This window comes from Epinephelus fuscoguttatus, linkage group LG1 (genome assembly GCF_011397635.1).
Source record: "Epinephelus fuscoguttatus linkage group LG1, E.fuscoguttatus.final_Chr_v1".
Classification (NCBI taxonomy): Eukaryota; Metazoa; Chordata; class Actinopteri; order Perciformes; family Serranidae; genus Epinephelus; species Epinephelus fuscoguttatus.
Genome location: NC_064752.1, coordinates 16,406,813 through 16,425,057, shown reverse-complemented (window position 1 = coordinate 16,425,057; position 18,245 = coordinate 16,406,813). Strand labels below are relative to the sequence as shown.

The 18,245-nt window shown below is 40.7% G+C and overlaps 3 protein-coding genes across 3 annotated transcripts in view; 2 read left to right on the top strand and 1 right to left on the bottom strand.

Moving 5' to 3' along the window:
• Positions 1–9,562, top strand: part of cers5 (ceramide synthase 5) — a 33,893-nt gene extending 24,331 nt beyond the window's left edge. Inside the window, exons 7-10 of the mRNA XM_049577213.1 lie at positions 840–968; positions 1,537–1,643; positions 4,298–4,454; positions 9,168–9,562. Of these exons, the coding sequence (XP_049433170.1) occupies positions 840–968; positions 1,537–1,643; positions 4,298–4,454; positions 9,168–9,332 (558 nt within the window). The 3' untranslated portion in view covers positions 9,333–9,562. The remainder of the gene's footprint in view (positions 1–839; positions 969–1,536; positions 1,644–4,297; positions 4,455–9,167) is intronic.
• A 1,438-nt stretch (positions 9,563–11,000) lies between these two features.
• LOC125889358 (cytochrome c oxidase assembly protein COX14 homolog) lies at positions 11,001–13,720 on the bottom strand. The gene is made up of 2 exons (XM_049577252.1): positions 13,564–13,720; positions 11,001–11,429 (listed from the first exon to the last, which is right to left on the bottom strand). Exon 2 carries the CDS (start codon positions 11,417–11,419, stop codon positions 11,243–11,245), a length of 177 nt encoding a protein of 58 aa, XP_049433209.1. The 5' UTR covers positions 11,420–11,429; positions 13,564–13,720; the 3' UTR covers positions 11,001–11,242.
• A 213-nt stretch (positions 13,721–13,933) lies between these two features.
• On the top strand, positions 13,934–18,168 carry LOC125889344 (pre-miRNA 5'-monophosphate methyltransferase). The gene is made up of 2 exons (XM_049577225.1): positions 13,934–14,173; positions 15,341–18,168. The coding sequence occupies exons 1-2, from the start codon at positions 13,976–13,978 to the stop codon at positions 15,890–15,892; spliced, it is 750 nt and encodes a 249-aa protein (XP_049433182.1). The 5' UTR covers positions 13,934–13,975; the 3' UTR covers positions 15,893–18,168.
• The last annotated feature ends 77 nt before the right edge of the window (positions 18,169–18,245 follow it).

Sequence of the window (18,245 nt, the reverse complement as noted above, 5' to 3'; positions counted from 1 at the left end):
CGCCATCTATGCATGTTTGCATGGCACTACTGATCTCTAGTAAAGATTATACCTGATAAGAGGAAATGACCTTTTGTTTTCTCGTGATAAGGATTGATTATCTTGTTATCTTGAGATAACAGCTTATTTTCTTAAGATAACAAACTAATTAACTCTTGATCTTGATAACAGAGTCACAATGATCAATCAAAAATCAATCGCACATGACTTTTGTGCATTAACGTTCATTTTATTTTGGCATTAATTTTACGTATTAAAGAGCTAAGTCTAATCATGATTATTTGATTTTGAGAAGTTTTAAAAAGATTTTCTTTTGCCTTTATTTGGTAGTGACACTGCAGCAGGAAACACAGGCAGAGAGAGAAGGGTAAAGCACACAAGAGTCTTTAAACCAGGGGCGTTTGAGTTACGTGTTTGTGGCTTAAACGTCCAGTGTGTAGGATTTTTGGGCATCTATCGGCAGACATATGTTTTCATTTGTTTGTCACCTGAAACTAAGAATGTTGTGTTTTGTAACCTCAGAATGACTCGTTTATATCTACATACAGAGCGGGTCTTCTTCCACAGAGTCCGCCATGTTATTTCTACAGTAGCCCAGAACAGACAAATAGAATGCTGGCTCTAGATAGGGCCAGTCGCATATTTGCATCAGCCATCATAACAACAAGTTCACCAGGATACAAATGCCAGGATGAGTCAACATTTAATTTTCAATTGCATTTCCTTCGTAACACAACAGTCAGTGCCCTCACTGACAAAACAAAGAGGTGACATTTGTGTTTACAGGTTCAGTGAGCATGTATACTTAACCATCCCTCTCTCCCCATTTTTCATTTCAGGACTTCCTGATCATGTTCATCCATCACCTGGCGACAGTCGGCCTGGTCAGTTTTTCTTACGTCAACAACATGGCGCGAGTTGGGAGCCTCGTGATGTGTGTACACGATGCCTCTGACTTCCTGCTGGAGGTCAGTCAGACACAATAGTCACTGTGATAACACACCAAAATTTGATGATTGAACTGTTTGGAAATTGCAGTTACAATTCAATTCAGTTTTATTTATAAAGCCCAATATCACAAATCACAATTTGCCTCAGAGGGCTTTACAGCATACAACAGTCCTCATACTAAATACTTTATTTACAGCTTCTCTGACAGCGTAAAATAAAGGTTTATCTGATTAAATTGCCACTTACTGTGTGATGTAATGACGATGTGAGTGACATCGGACAGAAGTTATCGCTAATATTCTGATACTGCACTGCTGTTGATACAGTAACTGTGAGGCCTCGGCTTTTACATTCACATACAGCTCTGTTCAGTCGCCTTTATGCTTCACATCGGTCGGTTTCTCAAACAATGGAGAAGAATTGTGATTGTTGTTTAATGTTTCCAGTCACTTCCTCTTGGCTGAGATCCAAATAGATTACTGGTATGAGCCGAGGAATTAAATAAGGTTAATGGGCTGAAAAAAAATGATGCTCTACATTGAACTTATCATTAACTATGACTTCTGTTATTTTCTTTTCCTACAGGCAGCCAAGCTGGCCAACTACGCTAAATACCAGCGCCTGTGTGACTTCCTCTTCATTGTGTTTAGTGTGGCATTCTTCATCACACGACTAGTTATATATCCAATATGGTGAGTTCTCTGTAACACTTGGAAACTCAGAGTAAATATTATGCATGTATAACTTTAGCTCATTTAATATCTGTGTTTTTGCAGTAAATAATAATCTAGCTTTAGCGTTGAAGGTGCTGGAGCTCAGGCTGGAAAATGTGAATCTGTCTCTGAGCTTTTTTTGCATGCACAGAAAAACATTATGATCCTCCAGTGCTTTGTTTTCTTAAATTACTGTAATTTCAGTTCATATCCTGTAGCTTTGAATAGCAACACTGGTCAGCAGCACACAACCTGTACTCCTAAAAACATCATGAAAACCACCATGCTCTGTTGTTTAGAAGTAGCTATAAGGTGATGCAACTACCACCAGTTTATGAATAGGAAGAGGCAGTTTCCAAGATGCCTAACAGCTTCATCATCATTTACTTCTTGCCCAGGGCTCTGCAGAGATGGGGGCTAATGTTTAGGTTTAAGGGGGCTGTTTAGATAGCGACTGTTCCTCGACAGAGACCTGTATGTTGAAGCTCAGCCTCCAGAGAGACAGACAAAAGAGAAGCTATCATTGATGAAAGTAACCTGAGCGCCTATATTCAGTGTCTTGGTGTGGATGAGTGATAAAGCTAGTGTTGCCGGTGCAGCTACCTGGACTGAAATCCATACCTCTGCTGGGGGAGGTGGGTCTGTTGACAACCTCCTGTCAGCTGGATTTAAAGGAAGACGTGACCTCACCAACCACTCACCCAACATTGCAGTCGAGCTGTGTTACTCGCCTGCTTGGTTGCCATTGGCATCCAAATGGGAAGTGCAATCGGTACTCTTATAATAGGCCTCGTTAGAAGAGTGCAGGGTAATGATATGATTAAAGTACAGCTTGACTGCCTTCACCAGCTCTGTGGCCAAGAGAAAATGTTGGCATTATACTTGTCTGCAAACCACAGATACATTACATTTTTATGTTTCATGTATCATATTAACGTTTCTAAAGTGACGTAGTATATGAGCTGACTTTGTCATCACGCTTTGGAGGGGATGATGAATGGTGTGACATCTAGGCAACACGCCTGCCAAGCTGCAGACCACTGTTAGAGACCAACAAACAACAAAACTCACTGTGTTTTCAGCAGCTTTCAGCCACCAAACATGGCAGTTTTTACGCAACTTATTGCTCTATTTCCCCCGGGAATAGTGTCATTAAAAGCGTTTGTTTTTAATGAGGCATTTTTGAGTTACCTGCCAGGATAGTGCCACGAAAAGTGGGTGTTCGTTACAGAGACATTGCTGAGTTTCCTGTTGGGACAGTGCCATGAAAAGCAGTCATTTTTCATTGAGACCGTGCTGTGTTTATAGCCGGGACAGTGCCATGAAAAAAAGTTTTTACCTAGATATGGTTGCGTTTCCTGCTGGGATAGTGCCATAAAAAGTGGTTGCTCTATACCGAGACATCACTGCACTTCCTGCTGGGATAGTGCCATAAAAAGTGGTTGCTCTTTACCGAGACATCACTGCACTTCCTGCTGGGATAGTGCCATAAAAAGTGGTTGCTCTATACCGAGACATCACTGCACTTCCTGCTGGGATAGTGCCATAAAAAGTGGTTGCTCTTGACCGAGACATCACTGCACTTCCTGCTGGGATAGTGCCATAAAAACTGGTTACTCTTTACCGAGACATCACTGCACTTCCTGCTGGGATAGTGCCATAAAAAGTGGTTGCTCTATACCAAGACATCACTGCACTTCCTGCTGGGATAGTGCCATAAAAAGTGGTTGTTCTTTACCGAGACATCACTGCACTTCCTGCTGGGATAGTGCCGTGAAAAGCGATTGTTATTTACCAAGTAATGCTGTGTTTCTAGCCAGGATAGTGCTATGAAAAGCTAGGATAGTACCCCAAAAAGCGGCTGTTTTTTACTGAGTCATTGCTGCCTTTCTAGCTGAGATAGTGTCACAAAAAGCGGGTTTGTACCTAGACATGGCTAGTCTCGCCACCAGACAATCAGAGATCTCCGCAAAGCGTCTAAAGACTGACTTGTGAGTCTAAGACATGGCTGCATTTCCTGCCAGGATAGTGCCCCAAAAAGCAGGTGCCTTTTACTGAGACACTGTTGCGTTTACAGCAGGGATTGTGCCACCAAAACAGGGTATTTTAAGGCCTAAATGTGATTGTTTCTAACCATAACCAAGTCTTTTTTGCAACTTAACACACATAAATCACAGCCAGTGTTGTTGAAACATACAGTGTCAACATATTCGCTAAGTAACAAAAATGGATGTTGTGGCTTCTAAGTAAGTTCAAAATAGCCACCCACAGACACCGTAAGTGTAGACATGATCAACTGGCTGTCTTTGGTTTGTACTCACTGGTTGATGATCCAGGGTGCTTCAGATGGTTGGTTTGACGGATGTATGGAGAGTTGCTGGGTGAAGCTATAAACTGATTGTCTGTCACGTCAAAACCAAATCCAAAATCCAAAATACAGAGGCCTTTCCAAAAAAAAAAAAAAAAAAAAAGTTCAAATCAACAGGGTAATTTACACATTCACTTAACAATAAATTAGGATTAAAACAAACAGACAGCAGTTGAAGACTGTATCTCTGTGGTGTCTTTAATTTCAGCACACCATCCTTTAGTAAGACGTGCTTGAGATGACAAGATTTCTTCTTGTGTTGCAGGGTCCTGAACTCCACTATGTTTGAGAGCTGGGCCATAGTTGGGCCATTCCCGTCCTGGTGGCTCTTTAACTTCTTGCTGCTGGTCCTCCAAATGCTGCATATCATCTGGTTCTACCTCATAGCCCGTATAGCTGTCAAAGCCATGCTGCGGGGCAAGGTGGGTCACCGCACAAACACATTACCGACAAGTATTGTAGTGTGGAGCTGAAACAATAAGTCAATTTAAATACTTAGTTGATTGTTCAAAAATCTATCTCAACTATCGGTATAAAATATTGTGATAGTTTTGTAAAGGAAGAACAAAAATTCACAATGACAGCCTCTAAAATATGAAGTTTTTTCTAATTAAATATATTTGGATTTTAGAGTTCTGGTCAAACATTACAAGACATTTAAAGATTTTCTCCTGTGCTTTCAGAAATTTTAATGGGTACCTGACATTTTATCAAGCAAATGATTATTTTCTTTATCTTTTTGTTTTAGGAAATAAGCAGCAGATGAGTCAATACTGAAAATCATTAGTCGCAGCCTTTCTCTAATAACCCGCTGAAGGGTTTGACATCTTAAACATCCAAAAGTTTGTTTCTCAGCTACTAGAACATACAAACATCTTTTGACCCATTTATTTTTGTGGTACAGACACCTGTTGGTTTCACTTGTGTGCAGTGTAATTTCATGAGATTAGGGCAGCTAAAACTCACCAAAGTGGTCAAATTAAAAAAAACAACACTTGATTCTTGTGTCAGCAAAGATTAACAAAAATGTCCCAACACGATTGACCCTAAAATATTGACTCAAGAAGGCTTTAATGAACATCAAATAAATATCAGTCCCAACCAGACATCTGTCTATGACCAGCATGTTTACTGAAACACAACATCACGGCTATTTTTGGTGATGCATTTGCTGCCTCTTCACTTTTTTCTCCCAGCTGTCCCTGACTCTGTCTCATTCTCTCTGCAGACGGCGTTTGTTTCCTCTCCCTCTGGATTGAGAGAGGGAGATCCTGTCTTTCTGTCTGTCTTTGTCCAGTGAGCCCTTCTCCACTAGTCTCTCGTTTCCTCTCCGTTTGCTTTGTCCACTTGAGACTTTCACCTTCTCTGTTTCTGGCTGTAAGTTTCTGTTGACTCATTCCTGCTGTTATTCCTTTCACACACCTTAAAGGGACAGTTCGGATTTTTTTTAAGTTGGGTTGTATAGTGTATTAGATAGAGCAGATGGCAGTCAGCATTGCCCCAATTTGGAGAAGCAGTTCAGGGTCGTGTCTACCAAAGTGTTTTTTTAATACTTAGCAATGGGAGCGACTCATAATTACGTTGCACTATGAAAGGTCTGTCCTCTCCCTCCACCCCTTCTCCTCAGCCAAAGGAAGTACTCTACCTTGTGCTGACATGTTTACTTTCGTGGATATTCCGTATCACAGCAACCATATGCAAAGCGTCTCAGCTGAAAAAACACCACGCCTCCAAGGTGCTCTCAAGCACTCCCAGTTGAGTGTTTAATGAGGGGCACCTGCCGTATTCAGCTGAAAAAAAAAAGAAACGCTTTGGTGGACACGGGGCCTTGTGAGTAGCGGCACAGAAGCTAAACCATGTACTGCTGTAGGTGGAGACGGCAGCAAAATGTATTTTAGCCACCTAAAAAAGAAAAGTTTAGGTGTACACTAAATTAAGAATCTTGTCACGGTTTACCTTGCCATCAGACGGTGATTTTTCACTTGAGGAACTGAAGCTGTTATCTATGCTCTCTACAAAGCTACCACTCATCTGACAGAAACCGTCATTTTACCTCACAGAACACGGGAGCTGCTGGTCTAAGGCCCTGATCACACAGAAAGTGTTTTAGCAGGTGGAGGCGCCTTTTTGTAATTGTTTTTAATGAGAATGAAGCCTTCTGCTCACAGTTTTTGCATTGCAACATGCCTTGCATTTCTATGCTCTAGGTGCCTGGCATTTTTACCGGAGCTCTCTGAACTCCTCAAGTTGAAAAACCGTCATTATCTTTTTTCCAATTGTCAAATCAGATGATGTGACAGGCGGTGGACCTTCTGTGGTGGTCACAACAACAAGTCTACAGTTTGTAAACAATGGAGGAGAAACTGATGGTAGTGGTTGCTGGATACCCAGAGCTATACTGCCTCGATGATAGACAACAGGTTGTCAAACTGCCCACAGTCATCCTAAAATATGCCTGGAAACAGCCATCATGGAGGTGAAGCTCCTGGACCAACTGGTGGTACTCCCCATGATCCACCCTCTTTTTAAGGGTCTCATGTACCCACACAGATCTCTGTTTCCCTGTGCCTAACAAACTATTTGCTGACAGCCTCTCACCCTCAACCAGAGCTACAGCAAGTACCCTCTGCCTCAACATTAACGTACTGATTACTGTGGGGGGAAAAAAACGTACATTGATCACACAGGAAGGTTAGTGTAAGGACATGATGGGGTGGTTGCCTGGCAACAATAAAAAGGTGAAGCAAGTGTTATTTTTTTACTAGTGCCATTCAGTTAAAAAAATGGCAGTGCAGTGCGCTTTGTGTGTGATCAGGGCCTAATGCTACCTTGAGCTCAGCTAGTTTGTCTTTGTGTTACTTTGGTGTTTCAAAGTGTTAGTTCAGATTCACTAAAGTCAAACATTAACAGGCGGAGGTAAACCAGCAGCTCCCATGTTCTGCCATGTTAAATTACAGTTGTTGTTAATGGAGTGTGGCTTTAAGGAGAGCATAGATATGGTCTTGGTTGTACTCCCTCCTGCTTCTCCAAACTGGAGGCATGCCACCCACCATCTACTGTAGGTGACACACTGACTGTGAATAAACACCTCATGCAACTGCAGTTCAAAAAAATCTGAGCTCTCACTTTGAGTTGGACAGCTGCTGCTGCAGTAAATCAAACACTTAGATTTAATCTCACTCACAAAGACGTCAGTAAGTGCGGGGTTGTAAATGATGAGTCATGTGGTGATAGTGTCATGAATGTCAGGTATGCGTAACTGTTTGTCATTAGGCAGCAGTGTGATGAATTTGTGCAGCACCACCACCCTGTGGTTATTTGCATGAATGAGAAATGTGTGCGGCATGAAGCTGCACAGTGAAATACACCTACCATCAGACTAAACCAGTGGTTCCCAACCTGCTTTTAACCCTTAATGTGAAGTAATATCTCCCTGCAGTTACTTATTAGTGGTTGTGTTTCTAAACATTGTGAGCCGTTAATGTAGCTCTACATTTACTCAAGTATTTTACTTTAGTACACCTCTGAGTTACTTGTAGTTTACTTGTTCTACTTTTTTAGTAGATGTAAACTTCTACTCCATGACATTTTAAGACAAATATTTTTTTTTTACTTTTTACAACACTGAATTTATTAAGTACTTGTAATGACTTTGCAAATTACTACTGCATCAATAATAATCAAATATATTATAATGTAACAACTACAGAGCCTATTTTAGCTACATAGAGAGTACTTTTACTTTAATACTGAAAGTGTATTGTCTTAACACTTCAGCAAAAGTATCTAAGATCTTGAATGCAGGAGTTTTACTGGTAACAGTATTTTTTAACTGTGGTATTTCTACTGTTGCTCCCAAAATCAAAAACACATACTTTCCATTTGCGTTTAGTGCTGTTTATCAGTCTAGATTGTTTTGGTGTGAGTTGCAGAGTGTTGGAGATATCTGCCATAGAGATGTCTACCCTCTCTTGAATATAATGGCACGAGATGGCATTCGGCTTGTGGTGCTCAAAGCACCAAAAAAAAATAAAATAAAATAAAAAAAACATTTTAAAAACTCAACAACAATGTCTCTTTAGAGAAATCATGACCTGGTTACTCAAGATAATCCACAATCCTTGTTGTGAGCAGTTTCGTGTAGGAACTACTTTCTTTCTACCGAACTGCACACGCTAACCGTATCACTACGCAGAAGAAAGTGTGCATCTACTCACTGACAAGAGGCCCGTGCTCGTGACAGCATGAGGTGTAAACATGGTGTTAGGTGAGCTAGTATTAGATGCACGCTTCCTTCTGTGCAGTCACACAGTTGGTGGGTGTAGTTTGGTAGAACAAAAATAGTTCCTACATGAAACTGCTCACAACAAGGTCTGTGGATTATCTTGAGTAACTGGGTCATGATTTCTGGTCATGATTGCTGTCGAGTTTTTCAAATGTATATTTTTGGTAATTTGAGCACCACAAGCTGAGTGCCATCTAGTTCCATTATATTTGAGAGAAGGCAGACGTCTCTACGGCCGATATCTCCAACACTTGGCAACTCACACCAAAACAATCTTGACTGATAAACAGCACTACAGATAGGAGTAAAAATATGTATTTTTGATTTTGTGGTGAACTGTCCCTTTATGTAAAAGATCTGAGTATTTCTTCTATAACTGCAGAGTTGGAGAATCTGGGGGATGGCCTCAGCTTCGTTACTTTAATTTGTCTTGTGCTTTTTGTTCATTCTTTTTATCTTTAGATAATTTCTGTTTTTAAATACTTAACAATATTATTACACGTTTTCCCCCTTCAATGCAACGTACTTACAATTATGAGAAATATATTGATGACTTTTCAACCCAGTCACAAGTACAGTCCAGAGCAGCAGCCCCACACTGAACTCCCAACAGCTACATGAGTCTCTTGTTTCATCTGCAATAAAATCACACCATATCCCAAAAAGATAAACCTCACAAATTCCACTTTAAATAGCTCACGCTGCTTTTTTATAGTATCGTTTGTTACAATAATTGTTACTTCAAAGCAGGACATTTTTTTAGTGTTTACATTACTCTGTCTGTGCTTTGTAGTTTGTGCTTACTTGAAAAAAGGATAATATCCTGTTTCCTCCTCCCTCTGTCTTCTAGGTGTGCAACGATGTCCGCAGTGACATTGAGAGCAGCTCTGAGGAAGAGCGCGACACGCCCACAGAAGGCCTCAAGACTTCTCCTCACAGTCCCAAAGGAGAAAACGGCACCAACGGCCACTGTGCTTCTGCCAAAGCTCGAGTGCAGAACCACAGCAGCTGGTGACATGAAGCAGGGAGCCCCCTGCAGTTCATCCCTCACAACCAAGTCTCCAAGAGCTTTGTTTGTCTTATGACATTCCCTTGATGTACAAAGCTCACGCCCACACACACACACATACAATCCACTATCACATCGACAGTGAGAGCGCACAGATTTATGAACTAACGATGGATATGCAGACACCTGATGTCTGCTTTGAAGAGCCCTGTAATGACACATATGACACAACTCGAGAGGTGACATGTAAAAGCCTAGATGATATGGAAATCAGTTGAAGCAAGTGATTTGCTTCACCTTAATTTTCAAATGATGGGATATTTTTTTTGTGCTGAGTTTGGTTGCAGATGTAAATTGGTTTCAATGTTCTCTCCCAGTTTTATTGGTCAGATGAACTTGATTATTTTTGTGTTGAGGGTTAATTCACACTGGACCACAAAGGGCAGAAAATCTGTGGGTTCAAACTCTGAAGTTTGCATTTCTACTGCGTGATGTTACAGCAGGTATTATATGTATAAATAATTGTATTGTTATGGCTGTGATATATCTTTCAGTTCACTCCAATGTCAAATGTACATATTCTTCCTTCTTACCTATAGATTATTTTGGTGTGAGTTGCCAAGTGTTGGAGATATCGGCCATAGAGATGTCTGCCTTCTCTCAAATATAATGCAACTACATGGCACTCAGCTTGTGATGTTCAAAGCGCCAAAAAAAAAAACAAAAAAAAAACTCAACGTCAATGTCTCTTTCCAGAAATCATGACCCGGTTACTCAAGATAATCCACAGACCTTGTTGTGAGCAGTTTCATGTAGGAACTATTTTCTTTCTACCGAACTGCACCTGCGAACTGTATCACTGCGCAGAAGGAAGCGTGCATCTACTCACAGACGGGAGACTCGTGCTTGCGACAACGCGAGATGAAAACACTAATGTTGTCCTCTTCAGCTGAGCTGTAACTTTGGCTAGCTCACTGGTGCTAGGTGAGCTAGCAGTAGATGCACGCTTCCTTCTGCACAGTGATACAGTTGGCAGGTGTAGTTCGGTAGAAAGAAAATAGTTCCTACATGAAACTGCTCACAGTGAGGTCTGTGGATTATCTTGAGTAGTTGGGTCATGATTTCTGGAAAGACACATTGCTGTTGAGTTTTAAAAATGTATTTTTTGGCGCTTTGAGCACCAAAAGCCGAGTGCCATCTAGTTCCATTGTATTAGAGAGAAGGCAGACATCTCCAACACTTTGCAACTCACACCAAAACAATCTACACTGATTAACAGCACTACAGGTAAGAGGAAAAATACGTACTTTTGATTTTTGCGTGAACCGTCCCCTTTAAAAGAATGGCAATGGCAGTGTTTGATCTGGAGTACAACACACTTTAAACAGCAGCAATACCTGCCCTCTGAGATTATTGTGAATTAACCCTTTGACGATGTTGTTTGGCAATTTTGTGACTTGTTTTTTCTGTCTAAATGTTTTTTTTACTACTTCTTCCGAGACCAAATGTTTATGAAATTGTTTGTCACTGCCTATAGAGGAATCCAGGTATGAGGACTATACTTAATCTGGTATGACGTTCTCACTTGAGTGCCTTGTAAAAATATATTTCCAAATATATTCTGTTGTTGAAAGGTCTTTCTTGTTGCAGTCCTGTTTATGAACACTACATTGCTTAGCGTGGTTTAAGGCATTTAATATAATTTAATACAAACGATTACAGCCATCTTCACTCCTGAAACACACAAGCCTGGATTTTACAACATCTTCCTTTGGAGGGGACGATACCGTCACAATGAAATCACTTTAAAGTCCTGAGAAGAATTATAATCTTCACGATTTAGCGATGGACAGGAAAAAAAAGGAGGAATGGGTAATGTCCTCATCTGTGCAAAAACAAGGATAGTCCATCTCACGTCAGTCTTTGATGACTTCAGGGTCCTGGTTTTCTGCTGCCAGTTTCAGCTGTTTTTGCTTCTGCATATAGCGGTACCCTCGCATCGCACACAGGTAGCCTCCGTAGGCCGTCAGCAGCATCATCGAAGCAGAAAACGTCTTGTAGCCGATGTCAGCCAGCCGCTTTCCAGACACCATGATGAGGATCCTGAAGGAACCAAGAACAGGAAGTCAGAGCAGGCTTAGCACCAAAATAGTTTACTTCGGATACTACAGAGGATGGCAATATGACTCAGGATGCAACTAACGATTATTTTAATTATCCACTAATGTGATGATTATTTTGACAATCAATTAACAGTTTTGTCTATAAATTGTCAAATAATTATGAAAAATGCTCAGAACAATTTCCTCCGAACCCAGACTGACATATTCATCTTGCTTCTTTTGTCAGACCAACATCCCAAAACCTAAAGACTCTTCAGTTACTATCACAGATGACAAAGAAAGACAGCAAATTCTCACAGAAACTAAAACCTGCAAGTGGACCTGTATTTTAAAGAAAAAACTGCATTCTGCTTACTACATTTGTCTGAAAGCTACAGTAACTCATTGTTTCACAGCATAATAATTAAACAGAATACATAGTGAACTTATAAAACATGATTTATTATTATAAATAAAACTAACCAACAATATAAAGAGTAAAGGTTTGCTGATATGTTGTTATAATACAATACCATAATTCATATAGCAACTCTGAAAGGGACCCTTTTTAGTACATTTAGTTAATGCCAAAATATGCATTTGAATTTTGAATGCTGTACTGTTAAAAGCTGAATAATTCTTCCACTACTTCAGTTCAGTACTTTAAGGGGAAATACCATTTTCAAAATTCTTACGTTACTCCTGTGGTCTACAACAGTCCAAAAACCATTAGTAAACTCTCTGAAATCCCAGAGCTAGAGAGCTAAAACCTTGTGACTTAGTCAAATTTGTGATGTCATCAGGTATAAAGTCTGGAGCTGCTCCACACCTGTGTGCTTTGTTGTAAAGAGAACATAGCTCCTGGTTGGGTTTCCCAAGGCAAATAAGTTCCAGGGGAGGGACCAAACCACAAGTGATTGAAGAGGACCCTGATGTTACAGTGCAATCAGACTTCGCAGGGGGGCGGTGTCCCTATACCAGGTGAGTTACTCAAAGTCAGATTGCACCGAAGCATTAGGAAAAGCGTTGTGGGCCCATCACTCGCAGAGATATGTATCAGGTCAGGTACAGTGTGTGCCAGGCGGCAGGCAGGGGAAGGGACCCAGGCATGCTGACCCCTGGCATCACAGACTAGCTACAGGTAGGATGTCCCAGGGCAGACCCAGAACATACTGGACGTATTATATATCTTATCTGGGCTGGGAGCGCCTTGGGGTCCCCCAGGAGGAGCTGGAAAGTGTTGCTGGGGAGAGGGATGCCTGGAGTACCTTGTTCAGCATGCTACCCCCGGTCCCAGCTCCGGATAAGTGGATAAAATGGATGGATGGGTGGGTTATAGATGACACTAAGAGCACCCAGACGACTGACTAAGTATTAGGTACATTTTCAGTTTCACAAATGAGAGCACTACAATGGAGTAACGGTCATTTGGATATACTGGTTCACAAATTCAGTCTTCCATTCATTGTCTATGGAGCAGCTCCAGACTTGATACCCTGTGACATCACAAGTTTGAGACTCACTTCTGGTTTCTGGATTTCAGAGAGAGCAGCTCACGTTCACAGTTACTGATTAAACTTTCACAGGCCTCGATAACATATTACAGTTATTAATCTGTGTGATGTTCCCTATTAAGTAAAAAAAAAATCCACATTGCTAGGATTTAGCGTTGGACACCAATACACTTGAAATTTTAGCGGTTGGCTTATGAAAAATAGCCGACAGTTCAGAATCAGCTGTCAGCCTGTTAGTAAAACTAACTGCCATTTTGAGCCTCCCAGCTGCAATGAATGGTGACGATTTGCATTTTATTTTAAATATATAACGCCACACAATTCTATTCATACAGCGATTTTATCAGCTCCGATAACAGTGGCAGTGCTCGTTAACAGGCAAATATCTGTAACAGTCACTGGTGATGTGAGGCACATTGAAGCACCACTCGTAATTTAACAGATCGTCTGATTAATGTCCATCAAAGTTACGTCCTCTGTTGCTTTATTACTACAAGCTAGCTAGCACTCGGTTAGCTGTGTTGTTTACACAAGTTAGCACACTGTTTTATCGACTTCGAAATAATAACTCCTGTCTTTGCCAAGTCGTCACTAAGAGGAAATACTTAAATCTTTTCTTACCTCTTATTTTAAAGGGGGATAAGAAGCGCGGGTTGTCGTAGCTGTCCTCAATGTCAGCACGCCGTCATGTGAAGTTAGCACGCAAGCTAACTAACCTTCGTTTTCGTAAGGTACGGCAAACCAGGAGGGACTATCTTCTTCTTTCGACAAAACTGCGTGCAAAGCTCCACAGCGCCACCTACTGACCCGGAGTACATACAATGCATTAAAATATGTTTCCTAAGTCTATTTTATATTCAAATAATAATAATAATTAAAAAAGACACTACAAAAACTTTTTTTTTCAAGTGATATCATACCGTGTATCACAGAGGGTTAAATCTACGCACCACAAACTAACCAGGAACGTTATGTTCCGTTACGGCAGCCATTGTTTTCCACCCGGATATATTTTGGAGGCGCACACATTACAATGGCAACATGTTCGTTGAGTAGCGGTGATAATGATGAAATAAATGACCCAGGAGCCGCTCCCTATGGAAACTTTATAAACTATTACACCTTCAATCCTCCGGAGAACCGTCTGAGCCTGATCCCAGCCACATTGCTCCAGGATCTGGGCTACAGAGACCAGAACACACTGATCCTGGACGTGGGCTGTAACTCAGGGGTAAGTGACTGTGGGACATTAACAGTGCTTTTCTAAATAATTTATCTTTATAAGTTTAGACTGGGACTTTCTCTATATTTAACTTAACTTTCCCTTTAGTGGATAGGACTCTGTCACATGTTTCAACACAGTTTATCTCAGTCTGAGCTTTCATGATCAAAACTCTCTTGAGGGACTGTTCTTTATTTATCAGAGGGGAGGGTGGGTTTGGTGTGACTTCATGTTTTTTATTTTTTGACCCTGCCTAAAGCCACAACTATTTTTCCTTGAGCCTCCCTGAGTGACTGTCAGAAAACACGTGACACTCCCTCCACCATAAATTATTTATTTATTTTCTGATAATCAAAGTACACAACTAAACAAAATATATAATATTGGTTAGTCGTTTTTAGAAATTTTTATGTGGAAAAACTACATATTATACCTTTAAAAACTTGAAGACAAAATCCTGGACTTGTCGTGCATGCTGGTTACTTGGCGCAAACGGTTTAATTTTGTCCAAATTTTAAATGACACACAGATTAAAAGTGATTTTGATGACGGAAGATGGGTTTTTTTTCCTGTGTGGGTTCTTTGCACATGATGTGCCCAAGGACTGTTAAAAATTTTAACATCCCACAATAATTTGTGTTTTTACAGTTTCCGGCTACAAAAAAAATGGTTTAATTTTGGCAATTTTTTAAGAAAACATGCAGGTTTGGAGGGCATGTTTTCTTAAAAAATATGCAGTAAAATGAATAGAAAATACACCCAGTTAAACTTACATGCCCCTCCTCTAAACCAAAATTAAAAACATATGTCTCCCTGAAACTGAAATGAGTAACTCAAATATTCTTAAACTCTTTCCAGATTATCAATCAATCAATCAATCAATCAATCAATCAATTTTATTTATAAAGCCCAATATCACAAATCACAGTTTGCCTCACAGGGCTTTACAGCATACAACATCCCTCTGTCCTTAGGACCCTCACAGCAGATTGTAATTTTTACTCCACTGCATTTCATATGGGGATTTAGTGTGACATATTTGGCATATTTGATCTTTGAGATACATCTTAAATTTTTGAATAGAATTCGAAATAGAGTAAATATCTGTCCACATACCGGATCCCTTTTTGTAGTTACAGCTGTCCTTTCTTTTCTTCCTCCCCCTGTGAATGTCAGGAACTGAGTGTAGCCTTTTACAAGCACCTGCTGCAGGAGCCTGTGAGCCAGCAGGAGTCAGCTGACAGCAGAGTAAATCTGCTGGGCTTCGACTTGGACGAGATCCTCATTCAGCGGGCTCAGCAGAACAACCCTCTGCCCGACAGCATCTCCTTCATCCCTCTGGACATCACTAAAGACACCGACCAGCTGCAGGATTACCTCAAACAGCACGGCTGCTCCCACTTCCACCTGTGTCTGTGCCTGGCCGTCACCATGTGGGTCCACCTGAACCACGGAGACGCCGGCCTGCTGCAGCTGCTCTCTCGCCTGGCCTCCATCAGCCAGCACCTCCTGCTGGAGGCGCAGCCCTGGAAGTGTTACCGCTCTGCAGCCCGGCGGCTGAGGAAGCTGGGCCGCTCAGACTTTGACCACTTCAAGTCCCTGAAGATCCGTGGGGACGTAGCGGAACAGGCCAGGGAGCACCTGGAGAGACACTGTGGCATGGAGCTGGTCCAGAGCTTTGGCAGCACCACCTGGGACCGCAAGCTGCTGCTGTTCAAAAAGAGATGAGACTGAAGGGTGAGAAGAGTTTTCATCTGCTGCTGCTCAGGAGCTGCAGGGACATGATCAGGAAGACCAAAGACACTGATTTGGGGTATGAGAGGACAGTGAACTCATCAGTTGATAGACATTCATTAGCTAACAGTTATGTAAGTTATATTGTTTGTCACTTTTTAAGCAAAAATGCAAAAAAAAAAATGGTTCAAGCTTTTCAAATGTAAAGATTTTTGGATCTCTGTCTTAAATGATAATAAACAAAGTATCTTTAGGTTTTATTTTCTCAGTCAAACAAAACACGCAGACTGAAGATGTCATCTTGGGCCCCGGCAACATTTTGTAGATCAAACTATTGATTGGTAGATTAAGAAAACTGGCAGAAGACAATTAGGGCTTCAATTTACACTTATTTTGATTCTTGATTAATGTCCTAATTACTTATAATCATTTTGTTAAAAAACGTCAGTAAATTTCGATCCGCTTCCCAAAGCCCCAAGGTGTTGTTTTAAATATCTTATTTTGTGCAATTAACAGTCAAAAAGCCAAATATATTCAGTGCAAATGTTAATAATTAAACAGAGAAAAGCAGCAAATCTTCACACTGGAGAAGCTAGAACCAGAGCATGTTTGAAATCTTTGCTTAAACAATAAACAGTTATCAAAATTATTGCCAATTTACCTGATTGTTGTAGCTCTTAAAGAAAGGAACTGGGGGTTGCAACACATTTAACTGAGTATTGTGTGGCTAAAGCCTTAAAATACACAGTCTGTGGGTGTTTTTTTGTCATTAATGTCCCCAAAAAATGTTCTCTAAATTATCTGTCTCAACACTGATGAGTGCAGTAATGTTTAAAAAGAAGCTATGACTGTTTGTGTGCAGTCAGTACTGTGCAGATGAAAGGTCTAGTGTGTAGGATTTAGTGTCATCTAGCAGTGAGTTCGAAGACTGCAACCAACTGAAAGTTCCTTCATGTAGAGCTACAACGGCTGACGCAAAAATGTGAATGAACCTGTCTAGATCAAGTGTTTGGTTTTCCCACTATAGACTATTTTAGCACAACATGGCGGACTCATTAGAAGAGGCCCCACTACGTATACAGACCGTTTCAAGGCGTCTTTCAGTTGCTCAGAAACAACATCATTATTTCACTTAGAGTTCAGGTTCAGCCACTACTGCATGAAAACAGCATATTAAGCGCTGAACTGTGGTCCTCCTGAACCGAAATACACACTGAGAAATGCCAAAATTAGTTTGAGGACTGTGCTGCTCAGTGGTAGGTTGTTCCCTTTGACAAGGTACAAACTTGATGTGAGAAATAAAAGTCTACCACTTACTTAAAGAAATGGATTCTCACAAAACATTGATTGCGGCAGTGAAACAGAAGAACTGGGGTCTCATTTATAAAAGTGTGTGTAGGATCCATACTAAAAATGTACGTAAAGACAAAAGCCAAAAATGGCATGTGCTGAAAAATATTCAGCAGTTTCTACTATCAGGCTTCCATCTCATCATCTGCGCTACAAATTTACCATCTCCAAAATGTTGGTAAGCATGGGTCAAAGTTTCTCGCATCAAATGTGTTTTGATAGATCACAGCTTTTCTGTGGGAAGTAGCGTACACCTCTTTCTGGCCTCGTTTTGTGCATACGCAATCTTTATAAATGAGACCCCTGGACACCAGTAAGAAACTCAAGGGTCTGTGGCACTGATGTCATGACCAGTCAGTTTCCTAATTTTTGCTGTTGGCTAGTACGCGTTCGCTTGTTTAAGATTACCATCTTGAGCCAGCAGTTTACAGAGGAAGAGTGGAGCATGTGTATTTGTGTGTGCTGTGTCTGTCTTGTCATTTTTTTTCTCCAAAAAATTGCTTAACTTATTGGTAATGAAACGAGCACTACGGAGCCTTAAGTGTCCAAACTGTGTCCAGTTCTTTTGTTTGATCGCTGCAATCCACTCTTTGACCTGGTTTGTCTCCTTAGGGAAGAGGTAGACTTTTAAATCTGTCATCAAGTTTGTATTTTGTCAGAGGAAACATCCTACACTGAGAGGCACAGGCCTAAAACTAATTTCACTATTTCCCAGTATGCATTTTAGTTCACCGTTTCGTATGCTGTTGTCCTGAGGTAGTGGCTGGACCAGAAGTCCAAGGGGAACAACTAAAAATGCCTTAAAATTGTCTATAAACATCTCTTTCTAAGGTAACAAAAACATATAAATTCTTATTCTTATTTTCAGGTGAATAAAGAAAACTGTTATTAATCACCTATTATTTTCCATTTCTGCCTATAAAAAGCCCCTAAATCCTCCACACTGGACCTTTAAATTACAAAATATTTTTCTGTTATAATCAAGCAGCTATATCCT